The sequence below is a fragment of the Sylvia atricapilla genome, chromosome 10, assembly GCF_009819655.1.
Source record: "Sylvia atricapilla isolate bSylAtr1 chromosome 10, bSylAtr1.pri, whole genome shotgun sequence".
NCBI classification, from domain to species: domain Eukaryota; kingdom Metazoa; phylum Chordata; class Aves; order Passeriformes; family Sylviidae; genus Sylvia; species Sylvia atricapilla.
The window spans coordinates 8,945,068-8,971,845 of NC_089149.1; the positions used below are offsets into that span (position 1 = coordinate 8,945,068).

Here is a 26,778-nt window from a genome sequence, read left to right on the forward strand (position 1 = left end):
TCAAATAGGAAATTATTGGATCATACAACAATGTTTCTAAACAGAAAGAAGGTTTTGAAAGTGCATGGACCTGAGCTGTGATGAAATAGAAATTGCATACTGAGGAAATAAAAAAAGATGTAAGGATTTCTAAAAGGGCCGTGGTTATGAGAGGCCCCATACTACAATCATTTTTGTGTGTGAAGTTTATGCTACACTATATAATGCTTTGTGAGAAAGGCAAAGAATGAACACTGTGTATCTACTCTGTTACCTCCTGCAAGAAGATTTAAGAAACGACCTGTGAACTCAGAAAAGTAACAGCTTACTGAAGAAAATTTTATTCAAGCATTCTTACTGAATAGTCGCAATTTAAGTGTGATACCTGACAGAGCACATATGCAGGAAACTACTTGATACAGACTACTTCTCTAACATCCTACAGCTAATTCACTGCTACTCTGAGTGTGAAAATATATTTTTTTGGAAATATTGTGTGTGTATGCCTAAGACTCAATTATGTGAGTTTGGCAAGTAGACTTATTTTCATTTCAGAAAGTTCAGTAGATGAGGTCAGACCTCCTAAATAAAAACTGTTTTGAGCTACCTCCATCTGAATAGAATAGTGAATCATATTTTAAAAGGAACTGCACTAACAGGTTGAAATCTCTCAGCATTGTAGTGTGGTTGCAGACTAGCGTGGAATAGCACAGAGTTTATATGGATGTGGCTGCAGTATTGCACCCAAAATGTACTCCAGATTGATTTCCTTCACTCCCTCAGGAAGCTGGAATGTAAAGGCTCGAAGGAGGTTGGTAAAGAAGATGAACAGTTCGACTCGTGCCATCTGTTCCCCCAAACATACACGGTGCCCTGCAGAAGAAAACCAAAAGAGTTGGCTGAGTAGTTAAATTCTGTAGAAGAACTTTGCACAAAATTCTACCGAGTTCCATAACTTCTGTTAAAGTAAGATAGTGATTTCCTTCTGTAAGGACAGATGTTTTAGAGGGGAGGGGGGAAACATTTAACTGAGAAACTGTGCACCTCTGTCAAGTGTTTGATTTGGTGTTTTGGTTGGGTTTGTTTAAGGGGGTTTTTTTTCACCCCTGGGGTGTGTATGCAATTCTCTTCTTAGGTAAGCCAGATTTTTCAGAGATTCATATAGTTCAGAGTCTTATTCTGGTTGTTGAGAAGTGAGGGCTGGAGCATTGTGGGATGCAGTTCTGGAGCCAAGAAGAAGGATGTAATCAGGATTTCTTTAACAGAAATTCAGAAGGGTATATTGAGTCCTTGTAGCCCTAACACTGTCAGGAGCAGATGTGTGAGCTAAGGGAGTGAAATGTGCAGTGATATATAGACTCAGTGACTCATTTTGACATATTGATTACGCAGGATATTTCAGGATATCTATATATTCCAGACTAAAAAAAACCCTGAAGATAGATATTCAGCGTATATAAATACTCAGATTACATATATAGGAAACAACCAGAGCAAGTTAAAGAAATTAGTCCTATGCCACAGCTGAAGTGGGAACTCAAATTAGTTGCTCATGGCCATTTGGTGAGTGAAGGAGGTAAGATGATAAATACTTGTTTTACAAATATGATTTTAGGACTTACTGACAATATTTAGGCAATTTTTTTTAAAATCTGAATTTACTACATTTGATCTGTGTTACTCAGTATGCTCTTCACTTTTTCTCTACAAGAAGTGTCTTGTAGTATGTCACAGTAGCACAAAAAAAAAAAAAATACAGCTGTTTCCCAATGGTTTTATTGTGAATTTTTTAGTAATGATACCACTTTGTTCTTTTGTGCTATATTTTTTTCATAATCAGTTTATTGGAGAAAGTGGTAGACTAGAGAAACTCACTAGAGTTGTTTTATACTGCTTTTCCCCCTTTTCCCCCCCTTTTTTCCCTTCCATATCTTTGAATCCCTGCATTTTGGACTGTAAGTTAGTTAAGTTGTACATTGTAATATGCTTTTGAAAGTTAAAATTTTTTTGGTTGAATAATATTCTACTGAAAACTTACAAAATCTATTGGATTTTGCTAGTTTTCTACAGTTAAAAGAAAACCTGGTGCTAGACTATTAGTGTAGGATTTGGGAAACTGAGTTTGGTTTCCTACTTCTTCACAGATTTTCTCCATATGTTTTGAAAAGTCACATTCCTTTTGTCACTGGCCTTCCTGTTTGCAAGGTGAAAAAAAATCAATTTCCTGATTTAGGAGAATTACCTTGATTTCACAGGGAATTACCTCGATTTAACACATTAGGAGATAAGAAGCTCAGATATCCTTATGGTAGGAACCCTGTATATGCCAAGGAAAGAGCATTGTGTCTTCCAGCCATACTTATCCTCTGTTTGAATATATGACAAATACAAAATGCACAACAATATTTGTGGCTCTTAAAGCAGAAGACCTGACTTTAAATCTCTGTGTCAAATACATTTTTCTAAATGTATGTTTTTAAAATTTTAGAACTTAGAAACAATATTTTTAACCTTGCTGCGAAACACAGCAAACAGGAATATTCAAGGTTAGGGTGTTACCTGCTGAGAAAGGTAAGAATGCCTCTTTGTTCACAAAGTTGCCATACAAATCTAGGAAATGATCTGGGTTGAACTTCCAAGGGGTTGCCCAGTGCTCAGTGTCATACACCACAGAGTGCAGATTTGGCAACACAAGCGTGCCCTGCAAGAAGCGGCAGAGATCTTATTTTCGATAGATTTTCCTTCTCTTTATGTCATATAAATGCTGAATTTTAACAGCTCAAAGAGGTAAGAAACAGGGGGGAAATCCTCTGTACCTTTTTAATGTGAAAACCCAGCAGAGTTGTGTTTCTCAGGCACTGTCGAGGGACCCCAACAGAGGTGACGTTGCTGTAGCGCAGAGCCTCGTGAATCACAGCGTTTGTGTAGGGCAGCTTCTTACGGTCTTCATAGCTGATTATGTGGGAGGGCTCCAGAACAGCCTCTATCTCTCTTTGAACCTTTTCTGTAGACAAATTAAAATACTTTGATTTCCCACTGCCCCCCCACCTCTCTTCCCCTCTTTTTTTTCCAGCAATTTTTTCTATGAGAATGTCCTGTTCGAGGGAAATAAATTATGTTGCTGTGAAATGCATTGGTACATGGTTTGACTGCTGTGTAGGTTTCAGTTGATCAAGGAAACACATCTCCCCGAAGCACAGGATGATGTCTTATGTAAGATGTATCCTACTTGGTGATGAGGATAGTACAATTCTGTGTTTCAAAAAATGGATTAAAATTTGAAATGCCAGGCATAATTTCCATTGTTTATAAGTATGTATCAGATTTGATATCTTTTAAAAACTTCTCTGCTTTGAAGGTTAGGAGGAGGCTAGGCTGTGTATGAAATGTCTTTAACTTGTTATTCTGTCTTGCCAACCTAGTGAGGTAAAACTGTGGCTACTATGAATTTCTGCTAGTTTTGCTGGTGAACCAGATGGGGAAGCACCTGTTTGTTTCATTTATTGACCTTCCATTTTCTGGATCTCAAATGCTGATGTACCACCATTCATGTGCATAACCAAGGGGGTTTTTGATATCTTGTAAGTGATTAGGCTAATACACTAATGACACTCATTGTAATACTGAATGCAGTTCTCTTTGATAGTGCTTTTGCTCACCTTGTATTTCTGGGTATTGTACCATGTAGAGCAGTGCCCAGAGAAGGGTGGTGCTTGTTGTTTCTGTCCCTCCCAGCAAAAGATCCACCACAGTCTGAACCATATTTTCTTTATTGAATGTAGAAGTAGGGTCATCCTTGGTCTGTAGGGTATATTCACAAGAAGACTATGAAATAGATAATTTCAGATATTTCACCAGTGCCACAGGAACTGTCATTGATGATAACAGTGAGCAGCCCACCAAATCAAAAACCTTCACTGCTACACAAATAGAATGTGCATGTAAAATCCTTTGGCAGTTATTGGAAAAGCAAGTGTTTGTAGTAGGCATTGATGCCAAGGAAGGGAGTGTAATAAACCGATACTTACTTTTTTTATTTGAGCCAGGTAGAAGTCAATGAGATCCTGTGGATCACCTGTGTTCTGTCGCTCATGAGCCTGGACCTCCTTCATGACTAATCTGTGCATGAAGTCACTGTATGCAAACACCTCCTGATGAGGCCCTGGGAGATGGTGCATGAGCCATGGGAAAGCATCGTACAGCTGTGGTGTTAAACAGAAAGCAAAGAATGTCAGATCCCTGTTCTGATTTTCTGATAATTGTGAAGTCGCTGCAACACCTGGGCAACAAAATTGGGGTGAGAGCAAATAGATGCAAGTCAGAGAGATTAAATACTGGGAACATGATTATATTTTACTTTTTGGATCAATACCTAATAATGTAACAGGAGTTCTGAAAATGGGTGAGTAATTGAGTGTTGAAACTGATTCACAAACAGATTTTCTCAACCTTGAATTTTTTACTGTAATTTTTTTTAGGCGTCCTCTTACGAAGAACCTTGATAGCCTTTTAGCATGCCAGTGTGCCAAAATCTACACAAGTTAAGCAATAGCTAGGATTTCAAGAACTTAAAAACTATTCTTCTTGGTGTGATAAAGTGGTACCTGTGTCTTATAGGAAGCTAAGAATGACTCAGATCTTGATGGTAATACGAATTTTGAATTGAAGCAAGGTATCTCTTCAAAAGAGCATCAATTTGAATACAGTTCTTATTGTTTGCATGTCTGGATTTGCAAGACTAAAAGAAAATTAAATTTTAGAAGTTGCTTTCATTTTAAGAACTAAGAATCTTAAATACACAGTATTCTGCAAATAATTGCTCATTAGAAATTTGTGAAAAGCAGTGATGATCTAGAATTTTAATTTTAGGATGTGATTTACAGACAAAAAAGGATTAGAAGCCAATAATTACATATGCAAGGTATGTATTGATTTATTACTTTACCGTGGCTTGTAGAACAATGGTATATTTGGAAATGGAAATGTTTGTGAATAGTTGTCTCTGACTTGTAATTTCTTTTGATTTGTCAAGTGCAAATACACCTTAAGGAACAAGAACAAGAAAGTTAGGTTCTTACCCTGCCCCAGATAGTACCTTGAAAGTAGATTACAAAATAAATAGCTTTGATGAGTTTGCTGAAAGATTCATCCTCAGAGGAGAAGCAATGACCGAAAACAACAGCACAAATGATATTTGCAATTGCATGGACGATGGAAGTGTGGGGGTCAAAAGGTTTACCTGTGAAGATGAGAGGTACCATAAGTATTTCTGAATAGACTACTGCAAGAAAAAACTAGGAAGACTTTTTTCAATGGTAAAAACAAAAGGGAACAGACTACTTTTAGAAAAATTTCACATAAAGAAAGCTGGGTTTAATACATATTAACTGCATGAATTATAAGTGCACAGAATCTTAATTTTCAATCTGCTCTTTACTCTCGTCAAGTACAGTGATTATCAGTTTTGAAAAGGCAAACATAAAATCTCTTTTCCCTTCTTTGACTTGTGGTCTGGGTTGTGTAGGAACACAAGCAACTAATTAGAGCATATGCCTTCAAATATGGAGGTAGATATTTAAGTTTTGCAGTTAAAAATCAAAACAAACAATCTTCATGCCTTCCCCCCCAAAAAAACCACCCCAAACAAACAAAAAACAAAACCACCAACAAAATTACAGAAAAAAAAATTGGAGTTTTTATTTCTTAGTTCTGTTGACCTATCTCTTTTTGGTTTTCAAGTGTCAGCTTAACAGTCCAACCGTAGATGTAATTTTTTTCCACAGACTGAACCAACAAAGCTTATATAATAGGGTGGAATACATCTGCCGTTGAAAAGGATTAAATAAAAAGAAAAAATTAAGTACACATTTCAATAGCAAGGACAACTTTTGAAGTATACTCCTATGGAAAATGCATTCCTGACTTCAGTCCAATGCTCTTGGTTGTTCTTGGAAAGAATAAATACATTTATTGAGTTTAAAATTGAGAAGGGATTGCAATTGAGAAGGTAGGTAAAGCTTTGGGCTGTACAGGGACTCGAGGCAGATGATTTTTTTCATCTCCTATCCTACATTTTAAAGATGTGTGAATGTTGCTCTTGGAAAAGAGGTGAGCCTGGTCCAGGCAGAGTTGGAGAGAGACCTCAGGCAACCTCTCTGTGTTTTCACGTGGAACACGATGTGGATGAGGGATTTGGCTGCTCAGAATATTTATATTTAATTGCTTTATTTTGGCAGCTTGCTAAAATTCTATTGGTTTCTATTTCATCCAAACCTTGAAAAGAAGTTTTTTTTGGGTAACTGAATGATACATTCCTTGTGTTGGTATTCTTCTTCTGCCAAATCCTAAAATCTTGCTGTCCTAGAATGACTTCCAACAGGTCACACATTGTGTATTTTAAGAAGGATTTTTCTGTACTCCTTGAGTGTAAGAATCATTACCAGCTGTGTTGATAATAAACATTTAAAAAACTCTCCTTATTTAAAAAAAACCCCAATTTTATATTGCCCACTGTGTAGACAAAACATTTTTTGCAAAGAATGCAGTTAAGAAGCCAGTGAAAGTTCTACTAACATCCACAGTATCTACATTACTTGCAAAAATGTACTGTGAAACTTTTATCAGCCCTAATATTTCAGGAAAAGCTCTAAGTGTTGTTCTTCTAGTGCATTTACCTTTTGTATTTGCAAAGATATCCACAAGGTGATGAGCCTCTGTTTGAATTTGATGCTCCAAATTGTTCTTACCGAGTGCCAGACTTTTTATAATTGTCATGCCAAAGCGTCTCTGCTGCTTCCAAGTGTGGCCATTTGTCAGGAAAATACCTGAAAAACACAGAAACATTCAGTTCATTGCTGGGCAGGGAAATCCTTTCACTGAGGGAGGCAAATTTTGATTTAGATGAGGTTGTATTTCACGAACAAGACACAATGATTTTAGGTTTTAGAAGCTGAGTTTTGGACTGTGAGGATTTTATGACCCCCAGCTGCTCATAAATGGATCCTTGGAAACTGAGTGGGTTTCAGTGAGGATTGAACCGCCTTGTCTGTAGATATATCTATATCTGTAAGATGTCTATAAGATGTCTATATTTCTGGTTTAAAAATGACACAATTGAAGGGCAAGTTCTCCAGGTAAGTATTCCTTTGGATGTATTGGGAAGGAAAAAGACTGAGCAATGTGTTTTGTAAGACAAGAAATTTTGGGATTTTCCTCAACATGCTTAGCTCTGCATGAAACATTATGCCCTGGTACAGCAGTAGCTGGTGTGTGTGCACAGGAAAGCATCTTCTTTGCACCTTGTTCTCAGTCTTGTGGAATATCTTGTACCTTTCTCACCCATCATATCCCTGTAGAAAGGGGTGAGAGGTCTTCCAGAAACTTCTTCTGAGTGGGTGACGATGCCGTCTTTTACTGCTTTGTATCCATTCAGCACTACCAGAGGTGTCTGTCCCATCCACAGAGTGTAGATGTTTCCGTAGACTTTGGTTAACTGAAGAATTGATAACAGAAGATTTGTAACTATAAACCAGCCAAAGCAGGCACTCAAGTATAATTTTATTTAAGAGCTTTCTGTCATTGTAACTAAACCCATTTGTTGGCATCAAATTGAATTGCAGGTTTCAGAAAAAAGTTACCTCTCTGTTATTAATGTGCTTTGGGAACAGAAGATAATTGTTCTTTAAGGAATAGATGTTAAGGACATCTCTCAGAAGAACACCTCTGAAAATTTCACAGAAAGAAAAACAGCAGGTTGCTTTGTCAGCTCTGAATCAAAGAATGAGTTATTAGAGGCAAAATCCTAGAGCTTTTAATTTTATTTCATCAATGAACCAAAATTATCATATTTCTTGTCTCCAACTTACCAAAAAAGCAAAGAAATGTTCTTGCTTTCTTTTCTATAGCTTCCACAGGATTTTTCTTATTTTCCTCTGTTGTTCATCACATCATGCTTATATTTTTCCTAGTAATAGCATGAAGCAAGTTCCTTACTTTTTAAAATTAGTTTTGATTGGCTTGATTGGTTTGTTGTAAGCATAACAGCAATCAGATTTTCCTCCTTTGTTTTAGCAGTAACCTGTTTATGGCAGACAAGAAATCTTTTTGCTGTAAAAACGAGGAAAAAAGTGTCTGTTTAGTCTTCTAATGGAGATGTTCCAGTAGCACTGGTGTCGTCAGAGCTCAGCTAGAGGTGGCTTAGAGGGGTGAATATCAACATGGAATCAGAATGAAACTGCTAATGAAATACCATTCCATGACAGTGCTTGTAAGAATGTAACCAAAAGAGAGAGAGAAGAGCAAGGACTAAAGTAATGATGATGTTTATTACTCAGCAAGACTTTCAACTGTGCAGGGTTCTCAGAGTGTTTGAAACTGGCTGGTAATCAAGCTTGAGGTTTAAAAAAATAGCATTTTAGGCTTTTCTTATGCAATACACAATTAAAGTTAAAATAGATTCGGACTGATTTTCAACCACAGAGATAAATACATACCTTACTGAGAGTTTCTCGGCGAAGTTTGAAGTCCAGCAGCCACAAATTTCCAATGATAGGGAGGGGAACTGGTCCTGGAGGAAGCTGGGTTCGCATCCATTGCAGCTTGAGGAACTGAAAAATCAGGAGACATGCTACTAGGGTTATAAAAATCTCAGTAATCCCCAACATTTTTTGAAAATTTTAACTTCTCACTGAGTTTTGCTTGTTTGTTTGTTTTTTAAATGTATGACTGCTTCTGAAATTTGGATTTGTGGAGCTGTTTCTTCTACGGAATTCAAACTCTTTCTAAGGATATGCCTCCTGTAGCTATCTCTCTATGACAATCGAGTTTTCCCAAGCCTGAAGTCCTCAGAAAACCAGACTATGTGATCCTTCATGGTTAGCCAAGCCACACCCACCTTATTTTAATGATCTGTAATTCTCTGTCTCTTTTGTCATTCAGAATTTTGTTTCCTTCTTAGTTGATAGTGGGTCAAAGTGCCAATTATTGAATAGTTATCCGGCATTTTCAAGAGTTTTGCATAATGTTAATTCCTCAGGCAGTTTCGTGTAGTTAAACATTGAAATGCATTGATTATCATCATTCTGAAATACTAAAATTACTGTGTGGTTTCTTGACAGAAGAAGAAACATCTACACAATATCTGAGGTCTCTGAGGTGTAAAAGAATGAATTAATGCAGCACAAAGATAAATCATTTTCTTTAATAAGAAAAACAAAAGGTAATTTAATTATTTGGAGTGTCTTCTTTCCCCTTTTATCATATCCTAAGTATGATATTACATGAACAGCAGTGAGAGATTATTTTTCTATCCATCAGATCATATGATGTTCTCTAACTTTTGTTTTTAAAAAAATTTAATTGTATGCTGTTTTAAAATCTTCTGGTGCAAATTTTGGAGATGAAACCATGCATGGGTTCTATTAGAGCTGTGGAGAAGAACAAATAAATAGAAGAAAGAAGCAAAACTTTTAATCCTTTCTGATTTATAGATCCCATAAATCTACCAGAGAGATTTGTACCAGTGTGTAGCAAACTTTGAGAATTACTTTTTATACTTACTGATATATTACACAGTATTTTTCAACACTTTGTTCAAGAACCTAACTAATGTTATCTTCGAGTCTAAGTAAGAGATTAAGGAAGTCCATACAATTGTACAAGTTGCCTGTTTGAAAATTTTATCGTAATTCTTTGAGCAGGCTTGCTGAATTTTTCTGCCTGCACTTTTCAGCTCAAAAAGTTTCTGAAGAATTAAGGTTATTGATTGGAATCAATGTATGTTCTGATCCTGATATATAAAAGTTTAATGCTATCCATGGGCTTCTTAAGAAGTGAATTAAGCTTTAAGAAACGGAGAGTTACAGACACAGACACTAATTTCAATTAGTTTTCTAATGAGTTAATTTTTTTGTGTGAGGGGGTTAGTAAAAGAAAATTTGGTAAGTATAATCTTGCATGATTCAGTCTTGAAAAATGTGTGGATGGCAATTGGGTTTTTTTCTGTAGTGGATTTTAATAACTTCACATTCCAACAGGAAACACAGGAGCAGTTTCACAGGGCAGCAGACACATTGCAGCATTTTCTCACCTTACTTTCCTGAGCAGCCACTAGTTGACTTTTCTGTGCAGTTCCATGCAACATTTCTGCTTTAGTGTGCTGCATGTGCAGATGCTTTTGCAGGAAGGGTGGAAGTGGAGCAGCCATCAGAGGCCAAGGACTATGCCTTTGTACCACTGTTACCTGTTTAGGTTTTTTGGGCAGAGAAATGGAAACAGAAAAATTTGATAAGCATTATTTCCAGCAGTATGGTTCTACGAACCTTACAGTTGAAGAGTTAAGTTGACAAAAACTGAGGAAAGCAATTTGAAATTCAGTAATTTTTATGATTTTGTCAGCCAATTCTGACAGTTCCATATGTATATAAAAAATTGCAGTGTTACTGAGTTATGCTATTGAGCAGTTATTTATCCAACTATTTTTTCAGATTTTGATGCTATTTGAGACTTTAAAATGAATTACTTGATAAAACTATCTAAATTCACTTGCTGCTTGTGTACATCAGAACTTCATTTCTCCATTTGTTTTATTTCTCCCCATTTCATCCAGCTGATCCTGCCTGGTTAAAAGGAAGTGAGTTCTGTTCTATTTCTTATTTGTGCACAGAATCACTTGTTAAGTTTGCAAGTTTTGCAACAGTTAAAGACTTCTGAAAGATCTTGATGCTCTCATGCCCATCAGTGAGGGTATGATTTATATCCACTTAAAATTACCAGAATTAAGATGAGTTAAGCCATGAATTTGCCTATTAATAACAATGATTATGATGCAGCTTAAGAGAAGAAAACAAAATGGAAGAGAAGGGCTTAATATGAGGGAAATCTGGGTCCATCTGAATAAGTCTAGACCCACCAAGAGCGTTAGTCTGAGCCTGACCCTTTGAACACTTTGGGCAGTGTGTTTTCCTACATATAGATGACAGCTGTGGGCAAACTGAAATACAGTGAGGCAAAGTTATTTCACAAAACCTTGGGCTGAAATTCAGAAGCAGAGAAAAAGCAAGGAAGCTGTTTCAATACTGTATATTTTAATATTTTCAGTAATATTGAGTAGTGGCTGTTCACAGAAATCTTGCTTGATCTTTGACACAAATACTGTTGCAAGAGCTGCATCTCCACTTAAGATGACAGGTATTAAGTTTGATCATTTGAGCGGATGAGGAAACCTGCTTTTGTAATGAAAGTTTAAGGCCACAGGAGTGGGAAGCAAAGAAGAGCATCTTTAGGAAGGTGTGAAGCAAATGATGAATGTGCATATGAGGGGTGGAAAGGGCTCCTGGCACACCTCTGCCCAGAGCGTGTGTCATCTGCTCTGACAGAAAACTAGGGCTCATTTTTTTGTCTGTTGCAGGGACAGGCTCAGCACATGTTAGAAAACACTGCCTGGTGTTCTTGCTGCCTGGCCTGGTCTCAAGCTAAACAGCACAGGCATTGCTAAGCAGATTTTGGAATTGTTTGTGGGTTTGGTTTTTTGTTGTACTTTTCCTTCACACCCCCACCCTCATCTCCCCACCAGTGGAGACACGAATTTGGATTTTTCAACTTAGCTGTCCCTTCCTCCCCTGCACTCTCTGATCTTTCAAGGGCTTCATAACAAGAGCTGTTAACTGGAGGCATCAGAATTACTCTGAGGGAAGAGAGTTACACTGACACTCTATGTCCAGGCAAGCACTGAGAGAGAAAGAATGTGGCTTACAGCACAGCTGGAGTAAACACAAGGGAAATGTGAGCAAAAGAAATTCCCATTCTGTGTTTCTGTTCAATTCAGGAAAAGAGAACTTTGCTGATAAGCATTATAAATAAAGTAGGTTTTTGCCTCCTGCTGTCATCTGTTTTGTTGGGAGTGAAAGATTGATGATTTTTTTAGGTTGCATTGACAAAGTACTGGAATGGGACTCGAAATTTCAGATTCTGTTTCTAGATTTGTTCATAGCTTGTCTGTGACTCATGAACTTGCTTTATCTCTCTGGGCTTGTTAACCCTGATGTTCACTTTTTGAAAGAGCTTGAAGATTGACTAATGAAAGTCAAGTTGTAGATGGCAGGTATGATTGTTTCTGTTCTGTTCTTTCCCTGTATTTTCTTCCCACTCCTCTGGTCTAAAACATTCATTAGAAAAGAGGGTTTTCTGAGCTGACTAAACATCTTCCATCTCTGCCAAGGAGCTCTTGTGACAGTATTTGTCAGATAATAATAAGTCTTGTATTGAGAGGTGTTTTTCACATATAATGAAGATATTGGAACCAGGAAAACTGATTTTCTCCAAAAGAATTTACTTGCAGAAAGCTTCTCTGTAAACACCCACCTCCACCTGCTTGATCTCACAATTACTTTATTTGTATTTTAGTCCTTAATTTGTTGCACTTATGTCCTGCAATTCGTGCACATTGATGGAGTTCATTTAAATTTTATCACTCTGCATTACAATGAATTGTAACATCCATCACTTTCTCTTCCTGCTACTAATACATAGTCATCCCAGTCACCTCAAAATAAAACCAGTTGGTATATCTAATCTTATAGAGATTTACCTAATTTTTGGCATCACTGGCATGCAGTGAAAGCAGAACTAGAAAAAGCAAGAGCTCTAGCTATTAGGAAGGAAAGCAACTGCTATAAACATTCCCTTTTTTTGTTGTTTTGTCTTTTTTTTTTGTTTGTTTGTTGTTGTTGTTTGGGCTGTTTGGTTGGTTAGTCTGCCTATTTTGGTGTTGTAAGGCAGTGCTATTTAGGTGAAAGCAATGCAGACCTTGCACTGGTGCTGTATGTCCTAATGGTGTGGGAGCTACCATGGCCTGGTGCCCTTTGAGTCTCCCTGGTTTGTGAAGTGCTGCATAATCTTGGCAGTGCTTTGCAGTCAGCTGCAGAAGAGCTGAACAGAGAAAGAATTTCACAAATTAATATTGTGAACATATAATATTACAAATTAATATACATATCACAAATTAATATTGTGCACATACCCTTCTCTCACTGAAGTGTCAGGAAGAAGTAATTAATGTTGTACAGACAGTTTTACTTCTGGCATTTCCTAATGTTTGAGTATTTTGCAGCCTCAGCATTCTTTCTGACAGTTTTCCAGAGAAGTATCTTTTAGCCCAGATGCTGCACTTGGAATGTCAGAAGTTGTAGACAGAACAGAAAATTTGAGGTAAGACTTGTTCAGATGAATTTGCTAGAGACAGAGGTTTAGAGACAGCCTAGGACCAACTCCTCCTTTCCTGCAGGACAGTATGGTTATTGCAAATATATTTGCAATATATTGCAACCAGTTCTTGAGCACTGGAAGAAATTCCTGGAATCCAATCCAGATTAATTACTGTGTAAGGAAGGATCTTTTTTTTTCCTCCAGGGAAGTGTTCTTGCCCTTGTAAACAGTGGTTGAGATAGGTGCCTTGAATGCTACTGAAGAACTTCGATGAATGAATAAAATGTGAAAAGAGCTTTCAAATTATGCCTGATGTCCTTTCTGCCAGCTGGTAAATAACACAAATGGATTATGCAGTGGAGTTGTGAGGACGAGTTGAGTTTTTTTCGACAGCAAACCTTGAGACAGAATGACAGTCCACAGGGATATCTCTGCTTGTGTGAGGAGCAACAGCCTCAGAGAAAGCACAGGGCAAGATTGCAGGGGTGTGTTGGAAACAGCACTTAGGATCAGTAATTGCCTTCTTGTGTTCTTTCTGCAGGGCTATGTATAATTTTGGGCAAGCAGTCAGCACACATGGTGTTCCTTGTCTTCTGCAGCCTTTTGCTGGTGTTTTGACTCACCCTGTCTGATGGAATTAAAGATATTCCTTTCGGGAGAACTGCACAGCCCCTTCCCTATAAGGTCTGCTGTTTTTCCATAAGGCAGCTTGGTACCAGCATCCCAAACAGCCTATTCCACTAGTTGTGCTCTAGAAATCTTCTAAGAATTGCTCCTGTTTGTAGGGATTATTTTTGTGTTGAGGAGGTCTTTTGCATGTGCTGCTTCAGGTGCTGTGAGTTAAAAACAAAGCAATGAATTACAGGCTGTGGAATTAATTCTGCTGAGCAGGACTGGGGTAAGACAGAACTAATTCATAAAGCTTCACTGGGGACAAGAACTCAGCTCTAAAATAGAGTTTAATGTGAGGTCTGTAGCACTTTTTGCCAATAGCACTAATTATGTTTGATTCTTCACTATGCTATTTGAAGTTCATCTGTATTGTTTACTGTGAAAACTCAAATTACAACACTTCATTGCTCTTAGTTCCCAAGTCTGCAACTGTACCCACTGTTGTACAAGGCTACTGGCTGCTACCTTTTATCTCTGTCCCAAGAATGATACCTAATGAGTGTTCCTGCACTCATCTGAAAGCTGCAGCTTTGTACCTGAGTTCTTGGTATGCATGTAGTCAGTATTTTGAGTGACACATTCCGTGAAACTGATTGCTCAAAGGGATGTTTCTGGCTGAGGTTCCCACCTTTTTTTATCCAGCCTCTGCTGGATCTTAAAATAATGGTATCTATTAGCATATTGCATCATAGTGATGTATTAAATAACACTCAAGAATGGAATTCATCTTCATTTTCTTGGATCAGTAAGCGTTGTAGGAAAGAAGGGAGGTGAAAATTCAGAAATTTTCAGTGTGACGGGGAAGAGTTAAGAAGAACAATACAGAGTCATTTCAACAGACAGATTTGTAACAGTTTTATAATACAAGTTTGGAAGTGTGAAATGATGATAAGTGTAATTCTCATAGCCCTGGTTTTGTTTCTTCTGAGTGCACAGTTCCTGAATTTGCAATGGAAGAGTCGTGGATTTCCTCCTGGACCAATCCCATTTCCCATCATTGGAAGTGTCTGGTGGATAAACTTCAAAGCTGATCACAGGAGCCTGAAAAAGGTATGTATTTGCAGATGGGAACTAAAGAGCTATTGAGGCAAAACACATAAAAAATGGTGATGGTTGTTGATAGGCTGGTGTGGTAAATGGGAGAACCCTGAGAGAAGGGGAATTATGGAAATAAAGTGCCTAAACAAGTTAAGGTAAAAACCTACAGACAGTCTAATTCATCTGAAAGCTGATAAGTGTGTGACTTGAACAGAACTGAACATAGTAATTTTTAACGGAATCTTTGATCCTGAAAGAAAAAAGGGATTCTCAGATTTCCCATCACAGGCATATATTGAAAATCATTTAAAACTAGATATCTTGAGTTAAGAAGATGTGAAAAGCACACCAGCATATCTTCTGCTGTCATGGAATGGAAACAAGATTGTGTCCCATATGCAGCCAAATCCTTCGATCCATTATTTCTCTGAAGTCCAGTCTGGGATGTGCTCTTTGCAGATAAACCAAAGATGTAAATGATGGTGAAAAGAAAGAATTGATGGGAAGAATTAGGTCCATGCTAAGCCTGTTAATACAGGTTCTTTCAGTTTTCAACATCCTACACTGAAATAAAATGTCACAAGAGAACCCTTTGTGTTAATGCATTTTTCAAATTGCTCTTTCTTTATGTGCTAAGTGCAGCTTGCAGGTCAGAGGGTACCTGGCTGCAGCTGAAGGCAGCTTAAAAGACCATGATGCTAAAATTTTCTGATGAGTACATGTTAATTACACTGAGAGGACAGACCTGTACTGATGCTTGGTCTAGTGTCAGGGGCTTTATCCTTGCAGAATACTCACAGCATTGCCTGAAAGCAGTCCCAATCACTACCCAGACATGGGGTCTATGCTTGGATGTCTCAGTTGACTGTATTTCCGTACAAGATGGGAAGAGTTCCTGCCTTTGAAATGTGAAATCTGAAGTACTAGAAGGGGATTTACACCTGGAATTCATAATTTCAAGAAATTCTGGTTGTTGTCTCAGGGAACGAAATACGTAGTTGAAAAATGTAACCAAGAATGGACAGGTGCAATTGCACAAGAAACCTTCTACAGATCCATAAATGCTTAAGGGCATTTACCCTATGGCTGGTATTGCAAAGGTAACCCAGGCCAAGTTCTAGAAAAGGACCATTTATTCTGTCATTGCCCACATTTCTGTGGGTGGTGTGTTCCCAGGAAGAGCCCAGACCCTTCCTGCGGAAAGCACCCCCACCACAAATCCCACACACTGTCCCTTTTCACCTCCTGAACCCGAGTAATGTTGTGGTGAAAGAGAGCAGCCCATCATCTGTGCATGTTCCTTCATGTTTCTCCCATGGGTATTATTTTGGCACTGATCTTACCTACAGCTAGCAAAAACCTATGGCAATATCTGCACCCTGTGGATGGGTCACAGACCTATGCTGGTGCTCTATGGGTTCCAAGCTGTGAAGAATGGTCTCACCAACAACTCGGAGGATGTTTCAGGGCGACTGCAGACCTACATTTTCAACAAAATGGCAGATGGAAATGGTAAGATGTTCATGTCTGTGGAAAGACTTCATCCTTGATTTTCTTTGTTTCCTCTTGTGTTTTTCTTACTGAAAAATCCCTAGTTCCTAGCTGACTTTTTCTGTCTGCTCAAGTTGAATCATATAATTTTGAAGCATCAACCTAAGTGGTCTCCAAATCCTGCTGTAACACATGTATTTCAGAATCTTATCAGAGCAGCATGGTCTTGTTTGTCCATTCTTAGTGCTGTCTGTGTGTCTGATTTGAAATAATCCTGAGCCTGCAGCCTTCCTCTTCAAGCTGAGGCTAAAGTAAACCTTTATGCTCCCAGTTGTTTGTTTAAAGCAAAGGTTGCTGTAAGGAAAGCATATATAGAGCTTTGATCTAGTCTTGTTCTGAAGTACAAAGTCACAGGAAAGTCAGTGGAGCTTTAAATTTATTAGCCAGAGTGTTCAAAGGATTGTATTGTGCTATCACAAACACTGCTGAATCACAGTAGGTGGAGAATAAAGACAGTGACGTGTTTAAAACAGAAATAATTGATCTTGTTTCCATCAGCCTCTTATGCAGAGAATGTACAGCAGATGCCTTTACCCTCAGTCAGGATTTGTTTCATTTGAGCTGCGCTCTGGAAAGCTTTAATTTGTAATACTAGCTAATGTAAGTAGAGAAAAAACACTTTAAGGTATAGAGATTTTTAAGTCTGGGGCCATTTCAGTTCGTTTGGAAGAATCTGTATTGCCACTTTTTATCTGGGTGCTGTGGAGAAAAGTAGCTGGGTTGTGACAAGTGCCCTAAAACTCACAAATTGTTGCAGGGATGGTTTTAACAAACAGCTGCAGCTCAGCTGCAAGTTTGTGATATCTGCAACACAAATACCACCTGCCTGTCTCTAGTTCCCAGGACAGCAGAGGGAACAGGGGAGAGTTATCCCGCTCTGCAGTGAAGCAGCTGTCTCAGGGAGCAAGCTGGCTTTCCCAGGGGAAGTGCAGGCTAGACTGGTGGAGGGAATTTCCCCACCAAGCAGATGAAATTGTTCATGCTGGATGGTCTCTGCGAGAACACAGATTCACAGTAGCGCAGCCTGGGATTCCTTTCTGTCCCACAGGAACTCTTGGTCCTAAGAAGTTGTTTGCAGGTGGGCTAAAGCCTATTTTTCCTTCTCATTTTGGCTGGGTTGTTCTTGCCCTGGCTTCATTGTCTTTCCAGAAGGGATGTTTCCAGGATGAGAACTCAATATTTGGTGTAAAGATCCTGGTAGAACAGGATCCCTCAAAGAGCAGACAAATGCTCCAGAAAAAATAGGATTAGGTTTGGAAAGCTGGTGTGTGAGTCCAGAGATTCAAGTGGGGCTTTTGCAGGGATGGGAATATCTTAACCAAGATGTTTTCTTTGGCTCTAACAACATTCAAGTCAAAGAACACTGCCCTGATGTGTCCCTCCTCTTTGAGTGACAGCATGATGAGAAGATGACTCCTACTGTGTTTATCATTTACAATTGTATGAACTTTAATATGACATAAAATTCATTCTTGGTGGCTAAAGGTATCTTGATCTCAAATGGTCTCATCTGGAAACAGCAGAGGCATTTTGGAATTGGAACCCTCCGAAAACTGGGAATGGGGAATAAAGGAATGGAGCGTGGGATACAAACCGAGGCTCGTTACCTGGTCGAGTTCTTCAGAGACAAAGAGGGTATGGCATTGACACAGTGCTTGGGGGCAGACACAACACAGCCTGCTTGACTCTGAGGGTAAAGACTACTTTTGTTACAGAATGGAATGGATTTGGAGCACACCTTAGATTTGCAGATCTAGGGTAAGGTGCTAGAGAACTGCAGACCACATGTTCTGTGGTGTTTGCTAACAGACTGGGAGAAGAAACATGAAGCAATACAGCAAGGAAATCCCTGAACCTAAAATACTGAAGTTTCTTTGCTCATTTAGTTTTTAAGGAAAAAAACTCTCAGAACCCTCGAGATTATTGTATAGTTGGACCTCAGCAGTTTGTATTTTGGGATGAACACCAAGATTGAGATTGAAAAGGAAAGAAGGAAAAAGAAAGAAAAAAGGAAAGCAAATTAAAAAAAAACCAAACCCAAGGCCAGTGGTTAAAGATTTGAGGCTTTCCTGTCCTCATTTCTGAGTGAGTTTCGTCACTTTTCCTAGTGAATTTGGGGTGTTTCTGAGTAACAGTAAATATCACAAGGGACATCTATTATAAAATGTCACTGCAATCTTTTCTGCCAGATAGTAAAGGAGGAGAAGAAAGTGCTTTAGAGATGAATGTTTTTCTCTGTCTGCAGGAGAAGCTGTTGACCCTTCCTTCCCCATTGTCCATGCTGTCTCCAATGTGATTTCTGCTGTGGTTTTTGGACATCGCTTCTCCCTAGACGATAAAACCTTCCACCAGCTGATTGAAGCCTTCAATTGTATAGTGGCTTTTGCAAACAGCCATGCTTATTTTGTGAGAATATTACTTATGAGATTATATATTACTTATTAGAATATTACTAATATGCAACTTATTTGATTATTGAGCTCATTATTTATTGCAATACAATTATATCAGTATGTATATAATAAAGTATTGAATAATGATGAATATTCTGACTGTGAATATGAACTGGACCTACAGCGCTTTGGGTTTGACATGACTCAATAATAAAGGTTCTATTAATAATCTTTATTAGAATGTCTAAGGAAAGATAATGGGCTTGGCATGATGACCTTTTCTGTAATGGAAATACCAGTATTGTTAAGGTGAAAAGGTGATACTCTGTGAAAATGAAAGAAAAATATTTTTTTAATGCTAAGGGGATAGACATAAATATTTATTAACATTAGGTTTATTAATATTGACACATGTTACATCTATCTGCAAAAGTAGATTATTTTGTTGGTGAATTAACAGGACAAATACAAATGGAGTTATGCAGTAAGGATGGGGAAAAAAATCCAGGATGGAAACTGTGCTGTTCCTAATTTGTAGTTTTAATGTGTATTTATGTACTCCATATGTACTAAACATTGCTTTTTGGATGCCACAGGATTTTTCCCAGAGAAATTAAATCAGCAAAATTAGCACCAAAAATGTCCATGCTATATCTCTCTCACAAGGCTTCTCTACAGTGTCACTAAATGCTTCTGTGATGAATTCTTGCTCCCCAGATGTGTGAAGTGTTCCCATGGCTTGCAGAGCTCCTCCCAGGACCTCAACATAAAGCAAGACTTTCCCGGGATTTTGTTCGTTCCTTTGTAAGGCAGGAAATCAAAAGGCACAGGGAAAAAGGCAGAATAGATGAACCAGAAGATTTCATTGACTTTTACCTGAAGCAGATAGAGAAGGTGAGTAATTAATGCTGACACAGATCCATCCATGATGGGTTCCCTGCCCCTTCCCCCCGTTGTCTGTCCACAACAACATTACTGCAGAGCTCTGCAGTATCTAGAAGTATACATTATTTATATTGGTTTGTTATCATAATATGGTGTAAGGGCTTCCATGGATGGCAGGGACAAAGGAACTCTGCAGATCTGAGATATTCTAGAAACACGTGGTTTTATTGCAAGGGTCGTGGGTAAAGAGGCCTGCTTTCAGCCACCAGCCTCGGCTGAAGGGAAGCCCTTAAAAAGAGAGGGAGAGAGAGATTGGGGTATGAGGTAAGGGAGGTAAGAAGAGTGCCAGGGTCAGAGTGGTAGGAGAGAGGGAGTTAGGAGAAGCAGAGGGAGACAGCGGGCAAGAGAAAGGGCGAAGAGGCAAGAGGGTAAGAGGTAAGAGGAGTAAGAGAGAAGAGCAGGGAAAAGAGAGTGAGGACCTTGTTCCAACACATTATATCTCCTTTTGTGTTGAATATTCTAATTTACAGTGACCAATGGGCGCAAGATACAAAACCTGCAAACTTTGCATGCAACCTATAAGAACTACTAAATTACCATATCATCTTCTATTCTAAACTCTAAAGACCACTCTTCTTATCTACTTTTTCTGTGATGCCTTGGCAGGGTGGAGATGGACTGCATTCTTGGGTCCTTTTGTTTTCTGTCCTTCATCTTATCTCCAGTTAATCACTGTCTTCCTGCCTGCCATGCCTACATCTCAAAGCTGGCCTTCATTTCTATTTCACTCACAGATTTTATATCTCCAATATTTCTTATCAGACAGACAATCATATCCATAAGCCTTTCCTGTCCCATCTTTCCCAACACTATGGAATCCTTAGTGAGGGCTGGGCAGTAGGGAGGACCTTGAAAAGGTGCAGGTATTTAGATGGCAGCCTAATTCTGGTTCTTTTTGCCTTGTTGTATTATTTTTGTTCTTAGTAGTGCTGTATGAGCAACATGACAATCTTAAAATGTTGGCAGTCTCTGCTCTGAAAAAAACCACAAATCTTTAAAAGGATAACATGATATATTAGATAGATTACTGAAATCAGCAAATGTGGTGACAGTGGTATGGGTGGGATAAAACTACCCTGAAATGTGTTTTCCTGCAGTGGAAGCTAACAGAAGTCAACATGCCACTTTAGAAGGCAGCATAATGGGACTCATACACCTGATACATTCAACAGCGCCTGTAATTTAACGATATCAGCACACTCATTTGATTAAAGTATTTGCCTGTATCTGGGTTCTGTTGAAGTATCTGTATTTTCTCTGTCCTCTAGAAATGGTGTTCCTTTAGATACAGTGATCACTGTCTGTCTCAGTGCTGTAACACAGCTATACCCCATTTTGCCTTTCCCATTGACACTTGTAGGCTAAAAAAATCCCCAATTCTACATTCAATGAGGATAACATGGTGCAATCTGTTTTTGACCTTTTCCTGGGTGGCTCAGAGACCACAGCCACCACTCTACGCTGGGCTCTGCTCTTTATGTTGGTTTATCCTGACATCCAAGGTGAGTTGTACACACATGCATGGATATGATTCAAATCGAGTAATTTTCTGTTACACTTTTTTGTTTGTTTGTTTGTTTTGGTTTTTTTTGGTTTTGTTTTTGTTTTTTTAGCTAAGATCAAGGGGGGTTTTAAGATCAAGGGTTTTTTTAAAAGATAATTTCTGAGCTTCGCTTTTAATAAGTCCATATACTAAAAAAATTCAGAGATTTTAAATGAATTTCAGGATTATTCAGCTTCTGATACTGCATTTGGTCTTGTTGATTTTTGTCAGAATGTTTCAGCACTGTAAGCATATAATGGAAGATACAGGCTGAAAAAACACGAGGTGAAATAAGAGTTTGAGTAAGGAAAACTGATGCTCTCCTGGTATCCAGCATGTGTAATAAGGTTATATGATTTGAGTTCATTAACTGAGACATCAGTTAAATTTCTGTAAAATACATGTATTTATTCTAATATATGGGAATGTTAAACAGAGAAGGAAGGCAATAATGGGAAGACAAAGATAATACAGAAATTCTGAACAAGAGCATAGTTGCACACTAGTTTCAGCATTTTTGGATGATTTGGTAGAGGGTTTTCAGAGGTGATGAATTACTAAGCCGAGTATATGTTCTTGACTCTCAGGCTGAGGGCTAGAAATTCTTTTCATGCTTGTGGTGCTAGAATGCTAGAAGAACAGAGTCCTGTGCAAACGCACACATTTCAAATTCTGATAAATTATAGAGAAAAAAAATGCCTCTTAACTTACTAGCCTAAGTTTTAAGTATGAAATCTGACCCCAAACCATCTGAGACTGTATAATGTGTGTTAGTTACTGAAGCTTAGATAGCAGCCCAAAGAGATTAACACCTGGTGATGGTTTAGTAATATGATCCTGTTTCAGTTCACAGCATTTGACATGTATCAGCTTAATGTGATGGCTTGCTTGCAACACCCTCATTAGTGTGCTGTGAGTCTGTGTTGACCTGGAGTAAAATCAACAGCTTAACTGAATCGATCTCTTAATAAGAAGTTCTTGCTATACTTACAGTTTTCTCCCTCTTCTTTAAATATAATGCTCTATAAAGCTGTTGGGCTTGTGGAAAGAGGGTCTGAGCATAGAGCCTATCAACTAGGAAACAGAGTGTAGTAAAATTGTAACTGGCTGGTTGTATAAATGCATTTACACTTTATGATATGGTAAGTATAAATTATTTACATATTGTAATTTTTTCTATCACTACTATACTCCTAAACGGAAATGAAAGCTCTGATTCATGCAAAACAGTGTCCTTATATCTATAATGGATATTTAAATTTCTTTTAGACAAAGTCCAGAGAGAGCTGGATGCTGTTCTGAGTCCCTCCCATCTCATCTGCTACGAGGATCGGAAGCAGCTGCCGTACACAAATGCTGTGGTGCATGAGATCCTGCGCTTCAGCAGCATTGTTTTAGTCACCATTCCCAGAGAAGTAGTGAAGGATACCACTGTTTTGGGGTATCATGCTCCAAAGGTACAGATATCCCTTCTATGCCAATGTGATCTTTGGCCGTGAGTAAAGGTTTACCATTAAACCCTTTCCCCTCCAGCTCACAACAGGAAGATCATTTCACTAGATTTAGGATAAGGTGCTAGAGAACTGCAGACCACATGTTCTGTGGTGTTTGCTAACGGACTGGAAAAAGAGACACGGAGCAATACGGCAGGGAAATCCCTGAACACAAAATACTGAAATTACTTTGCTTATTTATTTTTTGAGGAAAAAAAAACCCCTCAGAACCCTTGAGATTGTTGTTTTTCCCTAATTATGTAATCTTTCATTTCTGCTGCCTTTCCGTGTGCAGAATCATAGCTGGAATCTGTTTGTGTCCTTTTTTTCTTGATGTGTGAGAGACAGAACTGTGTCAACTGTATCTTCCTTTCAGGGCACTCTGATTATGGCAAATATAGACTCTACTCTTTTTGACCCTGCCTATTGGGAGACACCTCACCAGTTCAACCCTGGCCATTTCTTGGACAAGGGTGGAAATTTTGTGACTCGAGAGGCCTTCTTAGCCTTCTCAGCAGGTGAGTGCATTGAGAACTGAGCCCAGGTATGTGGGTTAGATGAAGCTCTGTTATTGCCATTGTGGAGAAGGCCAAAGGGGAGGTGTAACCCGAAACTGCAGGAGCCCAGAAAAATGCTTGACTGCAAAAATAAGTTGTTTGGCAATTGTATAAACACTTGATTTTATATTTTTGTAAAAATGCAGAAAAGATAAAATGAGTAAGGTCCCAGAATTCCCAATTACTTAGGAACGTGAATCCTTACACTGTTGCCCTTAGTCCTCCCTTGTATATGCTGAATTACGCCATTACAGTGGATATTCTGTGGCAGGCTGCTGTGCTGCAGCTGATTTATTTTGTATAAAGAATTCAATATTCATCAGTGCAGAGAGATGAATGGAAGATCCAGAAGCTGGATCAAATACATTCAGAAGTCTATGTCTTTCCTGTGGGGCTTTTGGAATCACTCACCACTGTGTGAGCTGTGGAAGCTTAAACAAACAAAAGCTCTTGAGGATCAGGGCAGGATGGAATAGCCTGGTTGTCATAGCTGTCAGCTGAGATGTGAAAATGTGAAGCTCAGGTTTCTGGTCTAAATTGGGCAGAAGAGGAATTGGTTTCTCACATCCAAATTGAATGACCTGACCACTGCATTTCAGAGTTTGTCACTGTCTATCTCTGGGAATTACATCCTGGACAGATTTAATTGATAAATTGGGAAGAGATTTTTCTTGAATAGGTTGTTTTCACTGAAACCATTATGTAGGAAAACATTTCATCAGGTGTAAAATGTCCTCTGTCTTCTGATTTTTCACTGCTAATAGGGAAGATAAGTCAGCCTTCTAACTTAGCAGAAACTGTGAGGGAACCTAAAGATGCTTTCTTGTTGTTTTTATTTGGAATCAAAAGACTGAAATCCCTTTCATAAAGTTAAGGAGTCCTATAGATTAGGAAGCAAGAATGAAACTTCTGAGAAGCATCTCTCATATCTTTTCTAGAATCAGGGCAAATCCTGCAAGGATGAATAGCAGATATCTCAGTTGTGTGTCCAGTTCAGTCTGAGAGGAAATTGTCAAATTCAGCAAAGCTCTTTGTTCCTTGATGAGCAATGCCCCTGTGAAAATCTGGGGAACAGCTGCTGGTTACAGACCTTGATGGGGACTGATTTCTCTTTCTGTTCACCCCTTGCAGGTCACCGTGCTTGTCTGGGAGAGACGATGGCCAAGATGGAGCTTTTCATCATCTTCTGCAGTCTCTTGCAGAAATTCAAGTTCACTGTACCAGAAGGAGTTAAGGAAATCAACACAGACATTATCTTTGGGGGCACCATGAAACCCCATCCATACAAGCTCTGTGCAGTTCTGCGCTAGGTTACTCAGCATTAGAGATTTAAGAGGCAAAGACACAGGTTTAGTAGTGTGCTGGTATTTGTGCAGGTTTACAGTTCTCATTTGTATCTTAAATTCAGTGCAAATCTCTCCTTGTTGTGTTACATGTCGTAGAAGCCAGCCCTGAAAAATACTCTGGTTTTCCTGTGTCTGGAAAGTGTCTGTATTTTTTTTTCTGCTGTGTTACAAATTAAATAAATGGAGACAATTATTGCTCTGTCTAATCTTACTAGAAACTTGGCAGAATCTTACTGGAGGGAGCAGGAACATCAGAGCCAGATTCTAAGGAGTCTTCCCATACATTCTCAAATCCAGAATGGTGTGTGGGAATGCTGTTCCCGGAGCTGGTGGCTCTGGGCATTGCCAGACCTCCCAGCTGTGGTTGCATGGGAACACAAAGCTGTCGAGGGGCATCTCAACTTGCTGGGAGCAGCTTTGTCAATTCAGCCAAGAGCCACAGGCAGATAATTGCTTGAGACTGGACATAACAGAGAGACAACAGTGCAACCCTTCATTTGGCTGTGAGGCTCATGGCTCAGGCCAGGAGCAAAGGTAAATCCCTCCTATTGCCTGCTGGAAATTGCAGAGGGAAGCCTCACTGCTCATGAAACCCAGTGGGTGGAAACAGATAAGGGCCGGTGGGCTGGCCTGGAAACACCTTTTTTTTTTTTTTTTTTTTTTTTTACACAAACTGTTGTAGTGCATTGGAGAGTCATTTCAGTGAAGGTGGGAGTCCTCTCACACACCAGGGTTTGTAATGACAATGATGTATAGCAGGTTAGGCTGACCATGTCTCCTCATTGACCCCCAAAAGCACAGTTCAGGGGCAGCTTGCAATCTTGTGCAGCAAAGCTGGGTGCCTGCAAAGGGGGGGCAAGCCAGCAGACAGTGATGTGGTGTTCCCCGAAAGCTGTGGGAGAATCAAAGCTCTTGAGAGACTTCCATGAGCAGAGGGGTAGCTGCACACAAGCAGCCTTCTGACAGCTGAGCTGAGCCTGCTGAGGGAGGAGTTGTGTGAGATGCAGCTGGCAGGAACAGTGCCCAAGCAGGGCTCGTGAATGGCAAGAGCCAGAAGCCATTCTCATTGTGAGACTGGCCTTGTTACCCACCCAATAAGATTTAAAATCCAAGGTCAGAGTGAGGGTTACTGTTGCTCTTCCACTTTTCTCCCTTGAAGAAAAGGCTTTACAATTGTTATTGCAAGTGTGCCTCAAGGATTAGATGGCATTGTTCTCTTTACCTGTTGTGTCATGGGTTGAAAGGAGTGGGGAGAAGAGAATGGGCCAGCAGCTTTCCTGGCAAGAGTGAAAGGAGGAAATTCACTTGTTAGAGGGATACCTTTCTATTCTTCTGAGCTATCAACCAGCTCTAACCCCTGCTTCCTCAGGCATTCAATTCTCTTCATGGAAGCTGTGGCACATACAGCTGACAAAACCTTATCAGGCTTCTCTCTTCCCAATCCTCCAGCACCATCTTGTATGAGGAGAAAATCAATATGTATTCCCTTTGACATCTCTCCCAAAGGCTTGGCAAAGCTGTTTAGCAGCTGCCTTCATACGTGCAGATAGTTCATGTCTAGGGTGAGAGGTGCAATCACCAGAATGCAGTTAATCAGTGTGGAAAAGTCAGAGTGAGCCAGGGGAGATGAAGAGCAGCCAGCCAGGACTGTGCAGGGGACAAATGGGGCTGCAAGTGGGCATGGCAGGCAAGCCCTGGTGCTGTGAGTCTCCTCCCAGGAAAACTTTGAAAAATAATAAACTCTGAGTTGGGGGCAGTTTGAGGTATCAAAAATACAACACCAGTGGAGGAACTAGAAGTCCCAAAAGTGATCTCTGGAATGAGTAATTCAATTTTTCAGGTTGATTCCAGCTCTTAGATCTATCACTGGGCAGCAAGATGGGTAAATGCTATTTCTCTGTCCTGTTTCTGGAGTAAACCAATGTCTTTCACAACTCACAACTTTTATTTCTAGCTGTGCCAGTTCTGTAAGTTTGGTAAATGAGAAGCAAGGCCATCTAGGTGCTTCCCAGAATGCAACATGCTGCTATCTAAGTCAGATGAGCTGACCCTAATGCT

The 26,778-nt window shown here is 39.2% G+C and overlaps 2 protein-coding genes across 2 annotated transcripts; one reads left to right on the forward strand and one right to left on the reverse strand.

Moving 5' to 3' along the window:
- Positions 1-478: 478 nt before the first annotated feature.
- On the reverse strand, positions 479-8,642 carry LOC136365741 (cytochrome P450 2J5-like). Its single transcript, XM_066326443.1, has 9 exons — positions 8,472-8,642; positions 7,309-7,471; positions 6,654-6,803; positions 5,058-5,218; positions 4,008-4,181; positions 3,639-3,780; positions 2,796-2,983; positions 2,539-2,680; positions 479-852 (listed from the first exon to the last, which is right to left on the reverse strand). Exons 1-9 carry the CDS (start codon positions 8,640-8,642, stop codon positions 674-676), a joined length of 1,470 nt encoding a protein of 489 aa, XP_066182540.1. The 3' UTR covers positions 479-673.
- Positions 8,643-14,659: 6,017 nt separating this feature from the next.
- Positions 14,660-24,859, forward strand: LOC136365742 (cytochrome P450 2J6-like). Its single transcript, XM_066326444.1, has 9 exons — positions 14,660-14,904; positions 16,242-16,404; positions 17,929-18,078; positions 18,689-18,849; positions 19,554-19,730; positions 21,142-21,283; positions 22,594-22,781; positions 23,194-23,335; positions 24,506-24,859. Exons 1-9 carry the CDS (start codon positions 14,737-14,739, stop codon positions 24,682-24,684), a joined length of 1,470 nt encoding a protein of 489 aa, XP_066182541.1. The 5' UTR covers positions 14,660-14,736; the 3' UTR covers positions 24,685-24,859.
- The last annotated feature ends 1,919 nt before the right edge of the window (positions 24,860-26,778 follow it).

Bases quoted from the DNA above. Each gene is read 5' to 3' on its own strand.
- LOC136365741 (XM_066326443.1), bottom strand. From the start codon at position 8,642: ATGTTGGGGATTACTGAGATTTTTATAACCCTAGTAGCATGTCTCCTG. The intron at 4,182-5,057 runs GTAAGAACCTAA...TTAACACCACAG, and splicing joins AAGGTACTATCTGGGGCAGG to CTGTACGATGCTTTCCCATG. The intron at 2,984-3,638 runs GTGAGCAAAAGC...ATTTGTCTACAG, and splicing joins ACAATACCCAGAAATACAAG to AAAAGGTTCAAAGAGAGATA.
- LOC136365742 (XM_066326444.1), top strand. From the start codon at position 14,737: ATGATGATAAGTGTAATTCTCATAGCCCTGGTTTTGTTTCTTCTGAGT. The intron at 14,905-16,241 runs GTATGTATTTGC...TCTTACCTACAG, and splicing joins ATCACAGGAGCCTGAAAAAG to CTAGCAAAAACCTATGGCAA. The intron at 19,731-21,141 runs GTGAGTAATTAA...TGACACTTGTAG, and splicing joins ACCTGAAGCAGATAGAGAAG to GCTAAAAAAATCCCCAATTC.